This window comes from Acipenser ruthenus, chromosome 6 (genome assembly GCF_902713425.1).
Source record: "Acipenser ruthenus chromosome 6, fAciRut3.2 maternal haplotype, whole genome shotgun sequence".
NCBI lineage: Eukaryota > Metazoa > Chordata > Actinopteri > Acipenseriformes > Acipenseridae > Acipenser > Acipenser ruthenus.
Window position 1 is genome coordinate 71,444,637 of NC_081194.1, and position 22,833 is coordinate 71,467,469.

The window sequence follows — 22,833 nt, forward strand, 5'->3', positions numbered from 1 at the left end:
TGTGCAATTTTGTCATATGTCTTATTTTCAACTAAGCTGTAAATTCTCAATCCCTTTGGTACTTGGAATGAAACCTGGATAAATGTTTTGAATCAAATAATGGTGGCAGATCCAGGTATGGATTTACATTTTCTATAAATTTACTTTTTGCAACTAGAGACATACATTTGTAACCTGTTCTGAGAAAATACAGCCTTATCAGGTGACAGCAATCAGACCCATGCTTGTCCTGCTTCAATTAGGTCACCAGCTGAAAGACTCAAGTGAGGCCAAACACTGTATAGGTTGACAAATACTGTACCCTATCCACACTCCCTAAACAATAACGACAACAACATACAACCCCGACACGGCTGTTCATTCAGAATTAGACCTATCAGTATTAAGAAAAAGGTGATGATCATGACATATATAAGTATATACAGAACAGTATAGAAAAATAGATATCAATGAATAGTTGACAGTTGGATAATTGGTATTTAAGCCCCAGATGTCATTAGATAAGTAGATGAGGTGTTAGTATCATGGTAAAGTGCAGTATATTAAAATAACTGATTCACAGCACGTGGAATAACTTCTTGTATTCTCAGGATACATGTAAAAACAGACGGGCGGATATACAGACACCTCACAATCTGACACTCCCAATAACGTATGAAAAATAATGTTAATACCAAGTTTCATCCCAATTGGCTGAACGGTTTTCCAGATATACGTAAGACCCCTCCTACAGTATCCTTGTTGCCGGGGATTTCATCCAATACGGATGGAGGATAATAATGTACAACACCACATTCACTTCATGTCATCATAGAACAGCAAAGTGATGGCTGCATAAATGTTTGACTGAATAAAATATCCAGAAAAACTACATACAGTTCAGAAAAGAAAGACAACTTCTCCTTGAGCAATGGATCCAGCAGACAAGAACATGGAAGTCATCAGCAGTGTTCAGTAGAAACCCTTTAACATGCCAGAAAGTTAAGGATATTATCAAGCATGGCAAACAACGATCAAAGATTAAACATCACATAACTATATAGGTCACTCTTAACAGGGTAATAAACAGGTGAAAAATTTAAAATGAGGTAAATGCAGATGAGGCAAAGGATCCATTTAATATACTATCAGTGTAACAATCAGCTTTGTAAATGTCAGTCCCATATCTGCAGTTAATTGTGGCATCAAAACACCTTCAAATACACACATTTGCGGCTTTTCCATAAACAGATACAGGTCATGAAGCAATGAAAGATTATTTTTTCCCCCACCATTCATGTTCTATCGCAGAAGTCACTCTATATTTATAGTGAGTAATGGATTAATAGAGCTTGATTGGGCAGCTGTATGGGTCGGCTTTTCACTTCTGAGATCAAGAATGGCCTTCTGCATGATCTACTGTAAGTAGGCAATTAATTACTCTGAGCTGTTAACATTGACATCATCAGGAAAGACGAACACAATCCTGTGTAGTGTGTTCTAGAAAACACACAAAAGACTCAAATGCGAGTTTAGTTTTCTATTTTAGCTAACATTTCTAAAGTCTGTACTAATACTTAAAGAGTAAGTAGCAGGGTTTAGAAAAAAATACAGCACTACAAGTCCCCACGTGTTGCTGCAACTGTTTAATAATGTACCTGTTATTTTTCTTTTCATTGTTAACATCCTGACAACTCTTTATACGTATAACTTTAGTCTGTTTCTAAATATGTTTGCTCGAACTTAACAGTGAAACTTTCTCAACTATACAGTAAATAATTTTGAATAAATACTGATGCAACATCCCAAAGGTATTAAAAAATCCCAAATTATGTCAAACAAAACCCTGATCTGTCTGCAACACAAACCAATTTTGTTGTAACACTGCTTGAACACATACTGTCCCCTTTTCCTTCAGATCCACTTCTCTCCCTGTCACAAAAGCAGATTCACAGTTAAAGCACAGAAATGGAAAAAAAAATGTCTACAACGTAAAAGCACAGTTAATCTCTCCACAGTTAATCTCTCCACTAAATCAATTTGATCTTAAATCATACTTATTTTAGGCAACAATTACAAATAAGCTCAGTCAATACACTTTGAACTGGTATGACCCAAAAATAAATCCTTCATTTGACAGTACACCCATATTGTGTATTTATTTATAGGCTGCAATATGCTTCCATTAAAAGCCATGTCCTTTACATTGTGGATGCTGTTATTGTGTTGACATCTATATAAACTAAAATGTAGGGTTATCTTGGGAATCAGTTATTAATCTGTACTGTTATTACACTACAGGGCTAATATTAGAGCATAGCCGCGTGACACAATCCAAATCAGCTACTCGGTTTATTTTATGACAAGGTTAGCCGTAATTCAGTAGATTAATGCATTCTATTTTCACTCACTTGCTTTTCTTTTCTTCTTTTCTGAAAAAAAATCTAAATATAATACTTAATTGAAGGCATATGACAAGAAAAAGCTTAGAGGAAGCACTAAACCGAGAAAAGCCTTGGCAACCGATAAAGCAAAGATGGAAACTGAACATCAAGTGCCAGTAAATGCTCAGATTATTGCATTTGTTGAAAATTATATTGCAAGCACAAAGTGGATAGAACATTATGTGTGCTGTCTGTACAGCCACCTAAATGTTTTCATCATTCATTTGATATTTAAGTGGTGACTGCTATAATATATAATGCTTGTTTGAAGGCAATTTTACTAATCATGTTTTTTCTGCTACAACTGATCATTTCCTATGACACAAACTATGACAAAAATGCTGTATTTTTAAAATTGCAACTCTCTATAATATTGACATTTTATGGCTTAAGAAAAATAATGATACAGTGCTGATATGTAGGACTAGTGCCTTTTTAAATGTTGCTGGTGTGGTTTTTCTAAAGACATAGTGTGCAACATTTATTAAACCCTGTATTTATTTTTTATGAAAATACCTTAATTAACTGCTGTTATTTGAAAGAAGTAAATTCCTTGTTAATGTAAGAAAGCGAGACAAAAAACTACAAAGTGTTCAAACAAATTATATTACTTGGTTGTTTTATAACAGTTTTGAAAAATTGTATTTTTCTCTTTTCAATTAAAAACTGAAGTACACACCTTGAAAATATGCTCTGCAGTTTTTTTTTTATTGTTGATGTACAGTACTTCATTGTTTTTGTAACTTTACAGACTATTTTGATATAACTGCAAAGGCAAGCCACTGTATTGTTAAGAAACAACACAATTCCAGGAGAAGCAGTTACATTCTAAGCATTTCCTTGTTAGTTTCATACAATTCAATTTGTTTAAACTGCTTCCTGAAAATCTACCTTGACAGTTGCTTTAAATTAGGGCCCAGTGTGTTTACTGCAGAGATATTTGTCATTGCAACAAGAAAGGAGCAAACTCCATCCATTATGAAGCTAAAAATGTGTACGCTTGTGCCAGCATGGAAAGAATGCAGGCGACAGAAAGAAGCACATGCAAGGGGAGATTAAAATGAAACAGTTGCGATACCCGCAAAATGCAGTGATTTCAAAGGTTTGCCATTTGGTAATTGGCAATGTTGTCTGTTCTTAAAACGTAATTAACCTCTTGCCCCAGGCCCAGAGGAAGGTCTAGGCAAACTAGGCAGCAGCAAATTTAGGGGGGGGGGCGGCAAAAAAATAAATAAAAATGAAAGCAAGGAATCTGCATTATTGTGAAAATAAACACCGCTCCCGTGACATTTAGCACCACAGTGACTGTCATCGAACTAAAGAATCCTACCCAAACTCGCAAGGTATGGAGTGATCGATAGTAAAGTGTGTTCGTTCTATCTTTAATGCCGTTCTATAGAGGAAACTGCTTTATGGAGATGCAAAGTTTCAAGAAGTAAGTTGATTTTCGCCATCAGAACAAGAATGTGTAAGTTAATCATAAACTTATCTTGAAAGCTATATCTTTTCGGTCTGCTTAGCTTATTCTAAGATTAGTATCTGCCCCACAAGGTCTTTTTTAATGTGCCCAACATATTAAGTAATGTATGATTAAACCTCTCGGCTGTGGGTCACCTTGAGGGTGATATGGTGAGGTTCTTGACTTTTCCACACCTACAAGTTGTAGCAGCTCTTTGATTAGATGACTTTCAAAGTCTTGCCCTCGGTCAGAATGTATTTAGCTCGGTCCGTCGCAATGCCCAGTTGAAAGATGATGTGACCTACATACTTTACACAGCTTTGGCAGAACTGGCACCAATCCAAAAATAGCTTTAAACCATGCTCCCGTAAACGGTCTAGCACTTTCAGCAGATGCTCCTCGTGTTCTTCCAGTGTCCTTCCAAACACTATGAGGTCATCTAGATAGACCTGTAAAAGATTCATATCGCCAGCTGTCCTCTCTATTAACCTTTGAAAGGTTGCCGGAGCCCCAGATATTCCCTGTGGCATGCTCTGGCATTCATAGAACCCCAGAGGGTCTGGACTCATCGGGATTTGGTAATACCCACTTCTTAAATCAAGAACAGAAAACCACTGACTTCCAATTAGGCAGTTGAGGGCATCTTCTACCCGTGGCATAGTGTATTGGTCAGACACTGTCCTCTTATTTAGTGTGTGGTAGTCAGTGAACATTCTGACATCCCCTTTCTTCTTTCGAGCCACCAACATCTTCTGGGAAGTTCACAACCCAAAACGCCTGGGGTGGGGCAACTCCCTGAGCTCCACACCACACCACTATATCTTAATTTTATCCATAGCTGGTGCTCTTTAGCAACTTCATTTTGTATAGGGGCAGTCCAATTAGTCAAATGAGGGCAGCTACCTGCACTATTAATAACAGAATCCCACTGGTGCCTCCAATTGTGTAAGGGGTTTTCTAAACATATACTTTGGCGTTGTAATGTTGGTGGCTGCGCGTGTAACTGTGGTTTGCAGGAGCCCCTTACCTGGAGTCCCCACTGTCACTACAGGGGGTTTCAGCAGCCGGGGTTGTTTGAGGGTTGATGGCATGTTTGGTGCCTCCAGGGGAAAGAAGGTTCCCCACCTTGTCTCTTCATTGGATGGAAGAGAGCGCTCTAAATAAAATAGTCTGAGGGATATCTGTTACTGTACCAGCCTCTTCAATGCTTATAGCTTCTCCACTCACTATATGACCCGGATTTATTAATTAAATGTGCATCTGTGAGAGAGTGTGGATGATTCACTGAAAACACAGGAGGCAAAAAGGTTTCTTTGGAACGCCACTTCGGCGCACTGATTTATTTTATGCACCAGGGGGCGGACTTTTGCCGTGGCTTGAATACCTTTGAGACAGTCCCAGTGCTTAGCCAGGGGGAACACATACAGTTTGTTTAGCACTCTCAGGTGCTGGAAAATAAAGTCCAAAACAGTTGACACCACACATTCCCTTTGTTTACATTTAACATGTAACCACAGTACAGTACCTGGTGTGGCTGATATGCTTTATTTTGAGTTTTTTGCTCCAGTAAAAAAAAAAAAGACGTACTAAGACTACTATGTAAAGCTACTGTACTAATACATTATTCACAAAATCATCATCATTTGAAAATGTGATTGTGAATGGTAATCATGTGTTTTAAATACACATTATTAATAGCTTATCAAATAATATTGGTAATGTTGCATACCTTTGTAAGTCTTTTTTTTTTTTTTTACTGGAGCACTGTAGTAAGTCTCAAACATACTCAACATACATATGAAATATGAGCTCAAATGGCTATCTAATGATAGATACACACATGCATGCATGGCATATCTATTGTCTGTTTATTAACATGTAACTAAACTTCAGCAAATGGTTAATTGCATATTAATTAAATACTTATTTATGACACTCAAAACAAAGCGTTACCAGATATTTTAGAGAAAAGGGTATATTGATAAAAGAAAACGGTTCTGAATTTTATTAGGAAAGTGTGCTGCTCAAAGGTTCAGGCTTCAAGATTTACATTATATCAATTATATTGACACAGAGACAGAACCTTTCTGATCAGCTGATTTTCCCAAGTGAATTGTGGCTAGGCTGGTGTATTGAGGCGCAAATCCAGGCCTCAAAAGTTTAGTACTTCAGAGAACAGCACTGAGAGCAGAAGGATTTTGTTGTTTTCAGAAAAATCTGGACATAATTTAGCCACTTTGGCTTTGTGTTGTCAACTATAGTAGCCAAGTCCCAATCCGAAAACAAATATTTTAATATCGCTCTCAGAAAACCTTCAATACTCTGTAGAGACACAGCTCTCTTGATGTACATAAAATAATTAAAAAAGGAAACTAGCTGAAACAGAAACCTGAAATAAATATTTTTAACTAGTCTGCCATCTAGTGATCATTTTGAGAATAATTTTCAAGAGGAGATGTGTGTATTATACACAGAGCTTCTGGTTTTCGGTTTTAACCCGATAAAAACTGATACCACAACCCCCCCCCCCCCAATACACAAAAAATGAAAATTGGTGTATAGACAATAAACACAGGAAAAACTCTGGAAATGGTTACTCAATTCACGTTGACTTCACCCATTTCAAAAATAAAACTACAGAAAAACAAAAACATACTACCTTTCTCAGTGCAGTTGGGCAATGTCCCCCCTTCCTGATTTGTATCTATCATTGATTCGATCTGAATACTTTAAACCCACCCCAACTACCAAATGGCAGCAAATTCATACAGTTCTATTGGAGACTCTGCTTGTGAGATTTAAAACAAGATTACAATTAGGAAGCTATATTGCAGTTAGATAGGGAGGATTTAAAACAAAATTGTGGCAGAATGTAAAAAAATGCTTAGACACACAAAAACCCAAGAAAAATGTGCCCGTGACCATAACGATTTCATTGTGGAAGACAGCAAAGGAAAGAAGGTACAACTTAAGTGTGCAAGTACTGTCAATTTACTACACATATTGTGACAGAAAAAATCAGCTAAACATTTTGTTAAGTAACCGAAAACAATAATGTCATACAGTATATAAAAAGCTAAAGTCCTGAAATAAAACGCACCGAAAAATGAAATGAAAAAACCCATAAAACAGAAGCCCTAATTATACAGTAGTTGAATGAACATACTGGGATATCATTGCAGTGAAGCCTGATTGTCAGAAATGGTGGGGTCAGTATCAATGAACACTATAAAATAAAACTCCCTCAGGGGCTCCCGAGTGGCGCATCCAGTAAAAGCACTCGCTAGAGTGCAGGATGCGCTCTATAGCCTGGACGTCGCGAGTTCGAGTCCAGGCTATTCCACAGCCAACCGTGGATGGGAGCTTCCAGGGGGCGGCGCTCAATTGGCCGAGCGTCGCCCGGGGGGAGGGAGGGTTAGGTCGGCCAGGGTGTCCTCGGCTCACCGCGCACCAGCGACCCCTGTAGTCTGGCCGGGCGCCTGCGGGCTTGCCTGTAAGCTGCCCAGAGCTGAGTTGTCCTCCGACGCTGTAGCTCTGAGGCGGCTGCACGGTGAGTTCGCAGTGTGTAAAGAAGCGGGCGGCTGACGGCACACGCTTCGGAGGACAGCGTGTGTTCATCTTCGCCCCTCCCGAGTCAGCGCAGGGGTGGTAGCTGGTAAAATAATTGGGCATTTCAAATTGGGGAGAAAATAATAAAAACTAATTGGCAATGACTAAATTTATAAAATAAATAAATAAATAAATAAATAAATAAATAAAACTCCCTTAGCTAGTTTTAGATTTTGATGCGTCACGTGTGCTTCAATTTTAAAGAAGGTCGGAACCGATCTGCTACAGCAGTGATTCTCAATCTGTGGTCCACATACCACTGGTGGTCCATCGGCTCCCTTCAGTTGGTCCTTGGAAAGGTTACATAAAATCAGAAAGGAAGTAGCAGAGCAGTTTATAGAACCCATTGTAAACTTGAAGACAAAACTCAGCAAAAGAAAATCCAATTTTAAAATAACTTTTTAAATAAATTTTTCAGTCAGCTATACTGTTTATTGTGTGGTCCGTCGAGATAAAAAAACAAAACAAAACAAAAAAAAAAAACAGGTGGTCCGCAAACAAAAAATGGATCCATTGTAAATCATTTTCAGCTAAGTGATAGTGAAGAATGAAGACACCTCCTATAATATTGGCTTCAGACATTTTATAGGAACAGATAGCTCCGAAGCATACAAATTTAATTAATAAAAACTTAAAACATGCTTAATAATAGTCAGGGCAGCTTATTGGTATCAGTAAGTACGCAATTCCTGTGAGCAATACAACACCAATCACAATACTGATATACAATTTAACAACAGTGTTGCTGCTGTTCACTAGGGAGAGGTAAGGGTTAAAGTACATTAATGACAAAAACATTGAAATAAAAACTGCAAATGCTGTAAACCTTTGAATTGCTGTTTGCGTGAACTCCTTGGATACTGTTTGGTGGACTGAGCTTAGACAGAAATTATAATAAAACAAGAGACATTAATGCATAATCCACTAGTCCAGAGTTGGCCGTTTGATTTCCCTAGACATGGCTGTACAGGTGATGGGTGCTTCCAGTAATGTAAACCCAGAGAGACTTAATGTGAAATCCAAAGGTTTATGATCTGTGCAATTGTACAGAAACAGGAAAAGTAGTCTGCAATATAACTTTAAGTTTTATTGCTGTTCAAGCACTAGGTGAAGAGGAGGAAACAATCAAGGACACAAACTGTCCTAGACAAAGCTTTTATACATATTACAATGTGCTCAACTGTACTGTATATCTCTGTTTTCTCAGAAGATTTACAACTTATTATGGACTTGTGACAGAAATACAATGATTCTTGGTTGTAAATCTCCCTCCCGACCTGTGGGGGCGCTAAGCAGCGAGAACAGAGTTCTTTGGACGGGCTGGTCTGACAGTTCTTTCCCAGGGTTGGGAAGTCGGCTAGTCTGGATGAAGGCAAGACTCCATTGCAAGAATGCATTGACCCGGAAGGGAAAAGACATGGCAGCCGTTTACCAAGGGGTCATGTGTGCAAGTATAAAAGGGGTCAGAGAATCGTAATCTGTTCCTTCACTTTTGGTTTGTGTAAATAAACTGAGAAGGACTGTGAGAGACCCTGTTCCTAATCATAAAAGTACAGTGAGTGTTTTGTTTGTTTTGTCTTGTAATTGTCTTGTCTTGTCTTGCACGTTACCAGACAGCTAGCACAGTTCCGGAGATATCGCGTAAGGCCAGCACTAAGCAGGAACGGCACTTCACCAGCAGTCACTAATTAACCTGTATCACCCACCACGAGCACTACTGCACGCACCCAGGACTGGTGACCGTCTATGTATTATTGTGGGTCAGATATTCTGTTTATTAGTTGGGACTGCAATCCCGTTATTGTTTACCCCGTGCAGTACACATTGTTGTGTATTGCTGGAGGATTCTGTTTAAAATTACAGCACTGCATCACTCCTGCACCTGTTCTCACTCAGCCACTTTGCCACAGGACTTTTGCCATTTTTAGGACTGTTTCTGTAGACACAGATTTGCAGTGTGTCAGGGATTTAGCCTCTGCCTGGAAATGGTACTTAAACAGCTTAACCCCTGTGTCACAAGTTGAGTTACTGCACTTTTGATTGAAGATGTTCCAGTGATTGTGGTTTTTACATTGAAGTTCTGTTAAAAAATAAAAAGTAGAATGAAATAAAGGTAATGCTTTTTTTTAGCAAAACTGAAAAGAAAATTTGCAGGATTGTTCTACAAATGTCTCAGAGCCCCTCTGTTGTTCCATACCTGTCAGCAGCTCTTTATTCAAAAGGGTCAACACTTGCTGAAAGGGCACAGTCTTTATTTCAGCTGCATCGGTATAAGCACTTATCTGTTCTAAACAAAGAGAGAACTCCATTTTCTTTTTGATTACAACATTAGAAAAGGCACTCCAGTTGATTTGCACTTCAAATTGTATCAAGAAGACTTAGCATCCTAATAATGTGAATAATTTCCATTTGTCAGAGAAAATAGATTTTCAATGTACGGTTTATATATATATATATATATGTTTCCCGAGTCGGCAGGGGGGTTGCGAGTGGTGAGCCAGGGTAAAAAATTGCTGACGACTAAATTTATAAAAAAGGAAAAAAAGAAATAAATAAATATATAAAAAAATAATGCCTTGTGGCAAAGTGGTTAATAGTGTGCAGGTGCAGGTGATTAAAGAACAGACAATTGTAATACAGGTGAAAAGGTTTGTTTTTATTTGTTTTGTCCAGTGCCTGACGGCAAAACAAACAGTAAATAATAATGCTGGTAAGTAATACAGCGGCGTGTATTACTTACGTTTATAATCCCCAAGCTGGTCCCGAAATAATAGTCCTGTTATTGTATCCCCACATTAAATACAAAACACATACACAAGTCCCTTTAGTGCGTGAATTAGTGATTGTGGTACAATACAAGTTACTGTGAAACAAGTGAAGTGCTGTTCCGGGTTTGTGCTGGCCTCAGGCGACTGCTCCAGAACATGTTAGCTGTCTAGTGATACAAGTAACAAATCGACAGTACAAAACAAAACACTCACGGTTATCTCCACAACAAACACAGGTCCTTCCTGGTCACTTTATACTAACCAAAATGAAGGAACAGATAACATCGGTTCAACCTCTATTTATACCGTCACTCATTACCCCTTGGTAAACGATTGCAGCTGCTTTTTATGATCTGCAGCTGCCACATCATTTCCCCTCCAGGTCAATGAGTTAGTATACCGAAGCTCCGTCTCTTTTCTACGTGACCGACTTCCTTTTACCCCTCGGAACGAAGTGTCAGGCCACGTAGTCCAGAGTACTCTGTTCCCGTTACTTAGCGCCCTCACAGGTCGAGAGGGAGATTTGCCACCAAGAATCATTGTCTTTCTGTCACATGCTAAGAAGTAAAGGCTCTCGTTAGAACCTTGCTTTGCCGCTGTGGGGAGACCTTTTTAGGTGCTTCTAAGAACCTTTTTTACATGGATTATATATTCTCTATTTGCTTTCTTTTTTGTCATGTAAGCTATGAAACATGTATTGAAAATTGGAGTTTGCGAAACAATTACGGTACCGGTATTATAAACCGTAATTTACAAACTGACTTGATCAGAAGGGTTAAAAAATTAGCTCTTTGCAAAATGTTATTAAATGTTTCTTTGTCCTTGAAAACGATGTCTCCTTCTTGCTGCAGACAACTCTCCCACATCACCTTGCCTTTTATATAGCCTACTGTCTGACTGAGGCAAATTAACGCCTTTTTTCAGAGTTCTTAAAATAATCAAGCAAATACGAGGCCCGCAAATACTGGCAGCTTTAATAAATTAGACAGAATATTAAAAATCGACCTAATTTGCAAAATCCCCTCCACAATTTTAGCGGTTTTGTTCAGAAACGCCCCAGAATTACATATACAGAATTACATATGCATCAAGGGCTAAAGCGCACAGAGACACTGACCCTGCAAATCACGTTTTAATTGCTTGTTTACGCCATTGTGTGTGTTTAATAAATCGGTCTTAAACATGCACAATCCTTTTAGAAATCTGGGCCTCTGTTTCTTACTTGTGGAGCTTTTTCGTATGCATACGACAGTACCTAATTTTACTCTAATTAAGTAACTTCCATACCACCCCAAATTATCTATATACGTTGCAATACTTGTAGCAAAAGCTCAATAAATCAAACCCACATGCTCATTACCCGCCGAATGGAAATATTATTAACATTCAACACTGCAGGTTAAAGTGGCAAGCTGCAAATAAAATCAAATATTCTAAGGGTTTATACTGAAGACATGTTATACATTACATGTAAATTAGATTCAATGAGTTGAAAAAATGAAAACTTCAGTAACTAAATGAAAGAAACAAGCACAATAAAATCACAGGTTGTCCTGCAACTTCAAAATACATTTTAAAATATCTAGATATGAAGGAAAGCACTATGATACATAAAGCCAACACCAATCTTTAATAATTTATTGTAACTGGTTTTTTTTCTGTCCTTTTCTCAAAATACTAATTGATTTAGCTAATTCTCTTTGACATGCCAGTATCCAATTCCTTTGAAACGTATCATAGGCTTGTCTTTGCTTTGGCTGCCTGTACTGTATCGCTTGTGTGTAGCATTTCAGCACCTTGGACAGCTGTAGGTGTTGAAAATCACAATCACACTTACAAGTTAACAATGCAGTGAATGCAACGTTCAGAATAAGGTCACAGATTTAGAGATCATAAAACAAAGGCCAATTATCATTTAGAAGATAAAGAAATTGAATAAGGGTCTTGTACTTCTAAAGATGACTGCACTGACGTATTATTTATCTTTAAGCACATGCAGTATTGCATTATTACACATTTTTGGACCTCTACCACAATCCTCTTAATTTATACCCCCAGTGTGTGGAAATACCCAACAGCACAGTCCACAAAGAATCTGGAACCAAAGGGATAATATCTACATGCTTCTGTACACTTATTTTAGGATTATTTTGATTAAAAACACATTAAATAATCTCCTATATTGAAGTCGGAACATGTGCCGACTGTGCTAAATATTTTCTTTGTGGAACTGCGAACACACATGAATGTTATCCATGAGGCCCAGTGGTGATACGGTGTTAAGAGTCTAATGTCCGTACGGAAACAAAAGGCTCAGATTTCAACAATTGGAACAGTTGTGCAGTTTAGTCCCGAGTCACAGTAGTTTTTGTCTATAAAAATGTATACCTTAGATGAAGAGCTCACTGGAAAATGCACAGCTACTACATTTGTTTAATTTGATTCTTCAGGGGCATCTAAGCTATGAATATTGTTATTTAGTATTCTACAAACGAAGAGCTTCATTGTAATACAAGGTAAATGAGCAAATAATGAAAGACAAATACAATCCTTCAGAGACACCAGGATGAATAAAACATGACATTTAATAACATTTAAAGCTCTAACCTCAAATACAATACACATTTTTTTTCCAATGATAGACTCAGTTCCCACTTTGCAATTTAATAACATGTGATAAGAATAATGACAGCTGGAATGGACGGTTTTGGAATGTGGGTCACATACAAATTCACGTATGTAGGATTGATAGTCGATCAACAAACTCAATTGCAATTTAAGGAATTTGCAAATTCCATAAATAATTTAAAATATTCATTCTTAAATTACACTGCAATCCCACATCTTATTATGTGGGACACCATAAAAACCTGAATAGATCTACAATAAGAAGACTCTGAATGTTTCAATCTGTATAGTTTATCTACTGTTTTGTACTTTTTTTATGGCACAAAAGCAAAGCAAACAAAGTACAGGGTGATTAGAAAGTAAGTTTACCACATCAGTGCACTATATCATGTGGTAAACGTAATTTCTTATCACCCTGTATATCAATTTTTAAGTACAGATTCTGCAAAATCAGTTTCATACTAGATACTAGAATCTGAACCCTAGTGGCATCATATTATAATACTGAAATCAAAAGAATGCTAAAGCATATATATATATATATATATATATATATATATATATATATATATATATATATATATATATATATATATATATATAACGTTTTGTTGGAACAGAGCAATAGACTGAATAGCTACACAGTAAACTAAATCCTTCACATAAACACTACCTGCTTCGATTTATCATGCTCATGATTCCTAGATTGTTCACTGACTGTAATCCTTATCTGCAGTAGAGTTTCTAACAGTGGAGAATTGTAGGGGTGAGATTTAGCACACTTTTCTTTAACCATATAGAGATGCAACAAATCCATCCTTCTCTCAGTCACAGATGTTATTTGGGAACAAAAACATGACATTTTCAAATATTTTCTCACAGCTGCAGAACCAATTCTAAATATCATGTTTTAGTCAACACATTCAGGTTTCTGCTCTGTTAGGGTTCATCTTCCTATCCCCAAGTGACTCATTCAGTTAAAGCGCTGCCACTGGGCGCGCAGGATGAGTCACACAGCTTGGACGGAACCAGTTCGCGTCCAGGCTGTGCAAAGTGGCCGAACTTTGCTGGGGACTCTGAAAGGGGTGTCACATTGGCTCTGACGCTCCCGGGGTGAGGGATGGGAAACCAACAGGGATTGCTTCTCCTCATCACCCAACAGCGAACCCTACTGGCCAAAGACAGAGCACATTGAGAGTTTAATAAAAAGCAGGGGTGATCTCTGTTCTCCGGGATCGTTAGCCCGCCCACCTCTGCTCTGGATCGCTCGGCGGAAAAGCAATTCTGGCAGATATGTTGGGAAGCCAGGTGATTCTTACCACTATAGAAATTATTTTAAAGGTCGCTACTTTGAGAGTACTGTACATATCTGCAAAACTGAAATTCAGTCAGATACGTCGCCACCCACACTTAAAACTATAGCAGTGCCACCAACACAGGATTATATAGGGTGTTGGTATATCTGTGCCAGAACACCAAACTGCATGACAAATGGATGAAACACTAAGCAATCCAAATCATTGCTACCATACCAACTGTCACTGATGGTATAACACCCATTGCCTCAGAGTAAATGTACCATTAAAAGGTTAACTGCTGCCATGCTTATTCTTCTGTCAATGTGTTCTATAGCTTTTATAACTGCTATCTAACAGTCAGAGAACCCACTCATATGTCTAGAATTTTACCCCACACAGTACTGTATGGAAATTAGCAGTTAACCAGTTTGCAATCATTCTCAGCAGTTCACATTGCAAGTTCTGACATTCAGAAGCTGCTCGTCAGTTTCTGTTAAGAGTTATCTAGTGAACACCTACTCTGGTTTTCCAGCAATGCAAAAGGAAACTTGATTCATAGTTGGAGTCCACTAGATGGCGCTGGCGCTTGCCAACATAACCTAGCATATAGCTGGCAACTAGAACTGACGTCAGCACAGAATTGAGAAAAAATATGATTGCAAACGTCATAAAAAGGTAAGTAAAGGACAACTGAAAATGGATTTTGAAGCTCCTTAATCTAAACTTCACATGGGAATTCTCAACTGTCCTTTAATCACCTCCTCAGGGGAATAGGTTGGCTGCTCACACCTAAAACAAAACCACCAACCAGGTGCAAAAAAAACAGGACCTGACACTTGTGTTAGGAAATAAAAAGAAGCTGACCTTTCTTTGGAAACCACGCTGAACCTCTACAGCAGGCTTTTAATCCACTGGCTCGCTGTAACATCAATGCTGACGTTAATCCCAGGAGCAGCTGTCAGTCTTAAATGCATTACTGCAACTTTTCTGCTCTTTGATTACAATAAACCAGAAATTGTTCCTCTTTCACATTTGTTTTTAAGCAATGTCTGCCACCCATCCATCATATTAGGTGATTAAGCACACTATTTGGTTAGGTAGACTATTTGTTTGCATAGGTGAGACTGGCATTATTACAGCTGAAAATGAATGAAAGCTTTGCTAAACGTTGCAAATCCTTGAATCCTTAGCCTCTTAAAAAGCTTTAAAAACTTCTTATTACTACATCTGTATTATAGAATAACTACGCTAACTTGCCCTCCCTTCCCATGTCTGTAATGCTCGCTACAAAGTTACTTACAATTGTTGTCATATGTGAACTGGATTCTGTAAGTGGAGAGTGGGTGTCAACAAGTGATGTATGGCTCAGTTTCCAAACTATGACAGGAGACTGGACAAAAGCAAAGATTCATATTCAAAGATTCCTAAAACCTTCACACTATCACTTTACCTACATGTGTAATTTATATCAACAAATTAACCAAAAACCCATGTGGCAACTCATACTTGACCTACAAAGTGCACCTTGATTTATACATTTAGAAAATCTCAATCTAGGCAGCATGCAGGCAACACATTGCCATGATTAAATAAATAAATAAATAAAATTAAAACAAAAAAACAACCAGAAGAATATTTCAGTATTTGTTAAAGTAAATATTGCTGTAGTGAAAGTTACAAGGGTGAAGCTGCTCTGAAATACTGGCTACAGCATGTAAGCAGGTACAGGAGCATTCAAAATATGAACACAATCTGATAAAGGACGAGCTTATCATTGGAAGGAAACTGACACCCTTAAAAGGTGAGGAAAGCTGGCAGCGAGACAAAGGTCATATTAAGTGTACCAGGAAATGACAATGAAACATGGATTACATTGACCCCTCTGAGCAATGACATCATCAGCTATGGAGATTTTCCACACTACTCAGACATGCTTGCTATTATTAGACTTAAAGAAAAAAATACACTAGATATGTAAAAATAGCAATGATTCACCACCTAGAGCTTTCAGTGATGTAATGTTGTTAGAGGCTGTCAAATGTGAATAACTAACAGCACCATACTTAGCAATCTGTATCCCAGCCCAGTCAATTTTACATGGTTTGAATACACCTCAAAAGGCTTGGATACCTTTAGTTAAAGATACCTAACCTGCAGTGCATGAATAAATACTTCGTGGCCCACAAAAAAAGACGATCTGAAAAACAATTTGGAGATTGTTAAACCTGTGGAGAGCTCAGTCTGAATAATCGGTTTGTGCAGCACTAGTGATGAACCCAAAATCCTCTGTTGTAGAAGCTGTATTGTGTCTTATAGGGAAAACCAATCTTTTCAGGCCACTTTTTCGGGTTTTGAGTTGACTCAGCACCAACTATGTTTTTTATACATGAATTCCTGAAACCAATTAAAGTATATATTTTCAATAGTTTGATAATTAATGACAAGATAAAAAAAAAAGAAAATGAATCAGGATTCAACAAACGTACTGCCAACACCTGAAATATTAGCAGTGGAATCATGGTACAATGCGACAATAATTGACCTGTGCCTAGCACAGGGGTACTGTGGTATTCTAGCACAATGCTTCCTACCTATATGTTTATAAAAACTCTCTCAGCCTTTGAATCTCTTGTTTACTAGTGGCACTGATGACAGGCTCTAGCGCTTCCAATCATCAAAATAAACAAATCATTTTTAATAAGCAATACAGAATCCTCTTTAAAAAGTGGGCACATTTCTTTACAATAATGTCACAAAACATGTTGAAGGAAAGTGTAGATGAGTATAAATCTTTTAACATGAGTTACAAATCAGTGGCAAACAAAGTATACAATTTTTGAGAGATTAAATTTAAAAAACAAAAACAACACATTTTTACTTCACAAGAATATAATACAGTTTTTACCGGCACACTGGTCTGCGCTCTGTCAACTTGTGCACAATACTTTTGATAGCTGAAGCAGGGTTGGGGGAAAATTATTTTTAAAGGAATTCCTTTGAAGGACTTGGAATTGGAATTGATTAAAAGGGAGAGGGAATGGGAACTGGAAATGGGAATTGATTTTAAAAAGGAATTGGAATAGAAAAAAGGACTTGACCCCAATCCTGAAATGTTTAAGTCATTGGCAGAGACATTTCACTCTTGACAATGAGATTTACAAAGCACAGACAGAAAGCTTAGAAGACTGCAATTATAAGTAGAAATTCTAAACATCAGTATTACAAGAAGTCTGAGAGGACATCTGCAATCAATTCCTCTCTAATTTGTTTTTACAGATGTCTGAAACAGTAATGGAAACAGTTATTTTCTGAAACCAAAATTAATTTGTATAGTAAAATAAAACTGGAGTCTGTAACTTTCATCATGTCACAAATGAAAGTGCAGTGACAAATGTAGACATTTCCCATATAGTCAAACCAGCCATCCTGGTCCATTGTAAAATGTAAAAAGGTGAGTGTTGTTTGGCTAAGGTTACAGTATCTGGCTAAAAGTTTACATCCTCTTAGTTAGAGTTTGTCACGTGTGACTAAGTTCTATTGTAGGCCACAAGTACATAAGAAATATTGTCATACTCAGTATGCAACTAAAAAAATGTCCCTGCAATTTGCTTTAACAGACCCAGATGCTAGTGAAATTTTCTCTGAGGAATTTGCTGCTAAAAATAGCACAATGCCACATGATCCATCTCATGAATCGGGAGGCAATTATCAGTGAGTTTGTAGATGAAGTACCGCAATAAATGTAGAGTAATTACAACCCAGACTTTGTTTTACTCATAATGTCAGGCAGGGGGCAGAAGCAATCAAAATGACTTTTTGGTGTGCTTTTTGTTTTATCAGGGTACAAGGTCTCACTCAAGTATGCAGAGTTTGAACCCAGTGCCTGCGTGCAGCTGCCCTTCCTTCCTTCCTGGGAAAGGACCTACAGTGCCAAGAACAACAGCCCACTAAAACATCAACAGTAGCAACACTGGAAGTTCAAAAGAACATTAAGGGTGAAGCATTGGTACCTAAACATTTCCCACGACCAGATCAACTCAAATAGCAAACTATGCTGTGCTTTCTGATCTTGTAACTATGGTGTACGAAGCCAGTGAGTTCCCAAGGCCTGTCAAGTGGGGTATTTTTTGGCTGATGTTTCTTGTGTGTCTCTTAAAACACATAAATGTTTCATCATTTTAAAATAAGCACCTCAAAATAATAATTAAGTACTGTGACATACAAAGGTTGTCATACACTTGCATTATGTAGAACAAACTGAATACCGCATCCAGCTTAGACATGAACCTGTAACTTTAAGAAGATTCAACAAAAGGTTGGATGCCCCACCCCTCTGGTAAAAAATGATAGGTCCATTACATAGACTTCTACACTGAGAAACAAAATCTGTTTTAAGAACTCGCCGTTTTTTAAGAACTAAGAACATCTACCATCGTACAAGGACTGCTCTACTCGTAACCTGATTGGCTGAGACAACGTGTGAAGTTTATAATCTCCATCTAGAGAATAATAAAATCTAAACCAAACATTTTACACAAATTCTGTATACGAGCTAACATAATGAAGCCAGCTAGCTGCTTTTATTCAGATAGAAGCAAACCCAGAATAAGCCAACCATGTATCTTACCTTCCCACCTTCTTCTTCAAACACAGACTGGTGGACATTGCATGCGAACAGTGAAGTGGGCAGGTCATTGAAATCAGTGATCTGGTGGAAGCTGGGTCCCAGTGCATACTGTCTGTCCGTGTGCTGGGGAATGAAGACCCGTCCTCCTTCCAAAAGGCGAAAGTCTCGATAAAAACTGCCGTCTCTCATTCCTCTGAATAAAGGCTCTCCTTTCATTCCTGAAAAAAAGAAATAAAACATACAGCATAAAAAAAAAAAATTTTAGATTCACATCCAAATATCAACATGAAAAAGGTAAAATAAGTAAAAACGCAAGTGTACTGGAACAGTACCGGCATCCAGTGTGAGCCACTTAGAATGAGAACATGTGCAATAGATCTGCTAGTGGCTGATGAGTTCATAATACTGACAGCAGCATAAGACCCGTACTTGCCTCTTGACTATAGAGCCTTTTCTCAATAAATATCTTGGTATACATACTGGTCCCATCTTCAAAGACACATTAAAAAAATGAATGGGCAGTTTATGCCATTTGTGCTGAATCCCAAACATTTTCACTTAACCTACAAATAAGATAATGTTGCTGATTTAAAATAAAAGACAAATATTTGACTTTAATGTAAAAAAACACAGTATCATACAGTATGCATGTTTAACAGGTCGGACAGTGGCCATGTGCTATCAACCATGCACTCCACAAGTGAGTGTCTTAATAATTAGATGAGCAGTTTAACATCATCTCGCCTGCAGGGGTCAGAATCTGTAACAGCAATGAATCAAGCAACACATGCAGTACACTCTTTACATGCATGCACTTCAATAGAGGAGTAATAAACCGTCCACAGACCTGGCTGAAGTTTAGTTAGACTACAACAGGTACCAAAAAATGTTCATGAGAATGACAGGGAGACCAGAGATTAGGTGTCTCACACTAATAAAAAGTGAGAAAAGAGTTGGTTATCACTTTTTGCTTTGGAAAGACAATTCTGTCTTTAAATCAATAAGGGTGTTTGCAGGAGCACTGCTTTTGCTCTTAATGGTTTATGTCTTCATCTAGGGGATGCAGGCTCCACCAGGTACCCCACAGAATGTGCAATGTTCCATGTATTTTCTGAACTCAAGAGCTCACATTCAGAGCCTGTGACAGAAGGAAATCGTCCAGACATGCGCTACTATGAGATTAGGGGGTTAGCCTCAAGCAAAGCAGAATGATCTGTGTGCCCAAAGTGAACTAAGAGAGAATTTGAAACACATCATCACACTGCATCAGTAATATTTCATCACATGCCTAAATTGCAAGTGGCATGTCACAATTACCAGCATATTGTCAGCTGTGAAAATGTTCAGCGTTATTTTAAGATCATTACTTCATCATCGGCATTGCACACACACACTATAGATAGACAGTCCGATAGAGAGGCAGTCAAGGACTCTTGGTTAACTCCTCTACTTACACACCACAGACTGATAAATGACTACACTCAAAGAGGAATGAGTTCAGATTAGAACCTGTTTCATATCTCTAGAAAAGGTTAAATAAAGGCTAGATCAATGAATGAATGACCTGAACGGATCCAATTGGATGGGTCACAGAACTGGTTAAGAGCCCTACAAACCCAGTCCGCAATGAACCCAGGCAAGTGGGTAAGATGTCTGAGTGGATCTATCCAGATCCAGTTTTTAAACTAGGGTCTCAGACTAGGACTGATTGGTTATGTATCTGAACTGACCCAGTGCAGTCATCCTGAATCTAACCCATCCAGGTACAGTATGACTATGTTGCTCTGTCCTGATCCTTTCAGATGACTTTTGGGTTAAGCAAAGTGTTTAAACACTGCATTCATCATATCAGTCATTGTTTTGGGGCTGTCCAACAGATAATCCAATTCATCCAGTTACTTGACATTTTCCATTGACTTCCAGTTGTTTTATTTTATTATTTCTAAAATCAGCAGTGTGCTGTAGGAAGGTAGACATTATAATAGGAATCGAACCATTACACATACTGTATTACAAACGTTATTAGTTTGTGAGCATACTGAAAAGTAGGGATTTTTTTTTTTTTTTTTTTTTGCTGTTTCCAACGATCTGACATATACAGTTATAGTCAAAAGTTTACATACCCCAATGGAAATGTATAATTTCTAGAAAATTCTCGAAAGCGAATAATTATAGGAAACATCTTTTGTTGCAAACGTTTTTCTTTTGTGGATGAGGAAACAAAGTTAGAAAGAAATAGATGTCTACAATTATTTATTTCAGCATTTTTTTTAAATTTTTTTTTGCAAAACTCCAAAAATGCTATTCATACCTGACAAGGACAATTAAATTAATAGCTAGTTGAGGCACCTTTAGCAATAATAACCTAATTGGTCAATATGTAGCTCTAACTAAATAATTATACTAATGTACAACTTTTATTTAATTAAGAAGGCACTACAGGTTTGTTATAATGTAAATAGTACACTTTTCGTAGCCTTTTTTTGCAGCATGTTTACGTCTCGTAACAAAAACGTGCATTATGATTGGGTTGTATTACGTTGCTGCCAGCTTGTCGACCGCAGGCTTGTCTCTCGTGTGACCATCCCAAACTGCAAGACAACACGTAGGGAACAAATGTGTTCCTCATGTTGCCGTCGACTAAAAGTTGCCCGTCTGAACAGGCCTAAGAATGTTCACTTACAATCCAGCATTTTCTAGAATTAGGTTCTGCATTATCGTACTGAAATTTCTAGCACCTTGTAGACAACACTATCATAGCATCAAAGGGTATGAATTCTTTCGAATTAGCTGAAATAATTTGCTGAAATAAATAATTTTACATCTATTTCTTGTAACTTTTTTTTCCTCATCCACAAAAGCAAAACTTTTGCTACAAAAGATTTTCCCTAAAATTCTTTGTTTTCGAGAAATTTCTAGAAATTATAAATTTCCATTGGGGTATGTAAACTTTTGGTTACAACTAAAAGTACTACATTTATAACAGGTTTTTTTTTTTTTTTTTTTTACAGGTATATACAAATATATTTCAATATTTAAAGTCTGTAATATTTAAAATGCACTTATTGTATATTAAAAATGTACCAACGAAAATAAAATGACTTCAAAGTTGCATTAAGGGTTAAAACAAACACACAATTACTGGGGATTGTTTTATCAAAATATATTTTAATCTGAATAGATTTCAATAACACTAATAATTTACCTATCAAGTGCAAAAAAAAAGTACTTGGAAAAATATACAGCAGAGGAATTTACCAACTTCATACATTCCTCCAGAATGCTTCTCTTGTTTTCATCCCGTACACAAACATTACCATACAACAGACAACAGCTGTGCAATTCATGCATGCAGCAATTTAACTACCTAGAGCTACATAAAAATAAAACGAGCAGTTGAATTTACCTGAAACAGCAGAGGGAGAATCTTTCCGGTCTCTCGTTTTTTCGTTTTTTTTTTAAATCTGTCTGCTAGGCTGTACTGGACCAGTCTCTCACCTTCCTCCGTGAGTCAACCCTCTATTCCAGCTGTGCCCAGATAATCCCTTGACGTTGATATAACAGGCAGTTTGAATCACCAATTGCCTGCCAGCAAGCAACATTTCACTTGATATTTACACCGTCAACTATTGAAATGAGGTTATGTCCTTCGGAAGATGCGGTTTATATCCAGTAGCATACAGGGATGTGTTTCTAAATAAAGCAACACATCGGTCAACGGGTCGAATTGTTCAGCATAGTTTCTTTTGCAGCCGGTAGTCAAACAGAATGGAAAGTGTTTTGCCTAATAAAACGTTGATTAAATGAAAGGAACTGTAGCCAAACGGCTAGTTTTACCGACCCTGGTCAGGTCTTAAGTGTACTACATGTAATCACAGTGTTCCAGTTACCACTGAAAACCCCGGTCGTGTTATTTATATTTAAAGATCTGCATTTGGTGTTGGTTGTTTTGGAAAATAAACTGCTCCGGAGTTCGGAGTATTATAAATTACTTTCAGTTTTTGGTAAAATTACTATAGAT

The 22,833-nt window shown here is 37.6% G+C and overlaps 1 protein-coding gene across 1 annotated transcript in view; it reads right to left on the bottom strand.

Annotated features, from left to right (window-relative positions):
* Positions 1 to 22,452, bottom strand: part of LOC117410436 (calcipressin-2-like) — a 72,422-nt gene extending 49,970 nt beyond the window's left edge. Inside the window, exons 1-2 of the mRNA XM_034016982.3 lie at positions 22,219 to 22,452; positions 18,813 to 19,030 (exon numbers count right to left, since the gene is read on the bottom strand). Coding sequence (XP_033872873.1) covers positions 18,813 to 19,028 — 216 coding nt within the window. The 5' untranslated portion in view covers positions 19,029 to 19,030; positions 22,219 to 22,452. The remainder of the gene's footprint in view (positions 1 to 18,812; positions 19,031 to 22,218) is intronic.
* Between the last annotated feature and the right edge of the window lie 381 nt (positions 22,453 to 22,833).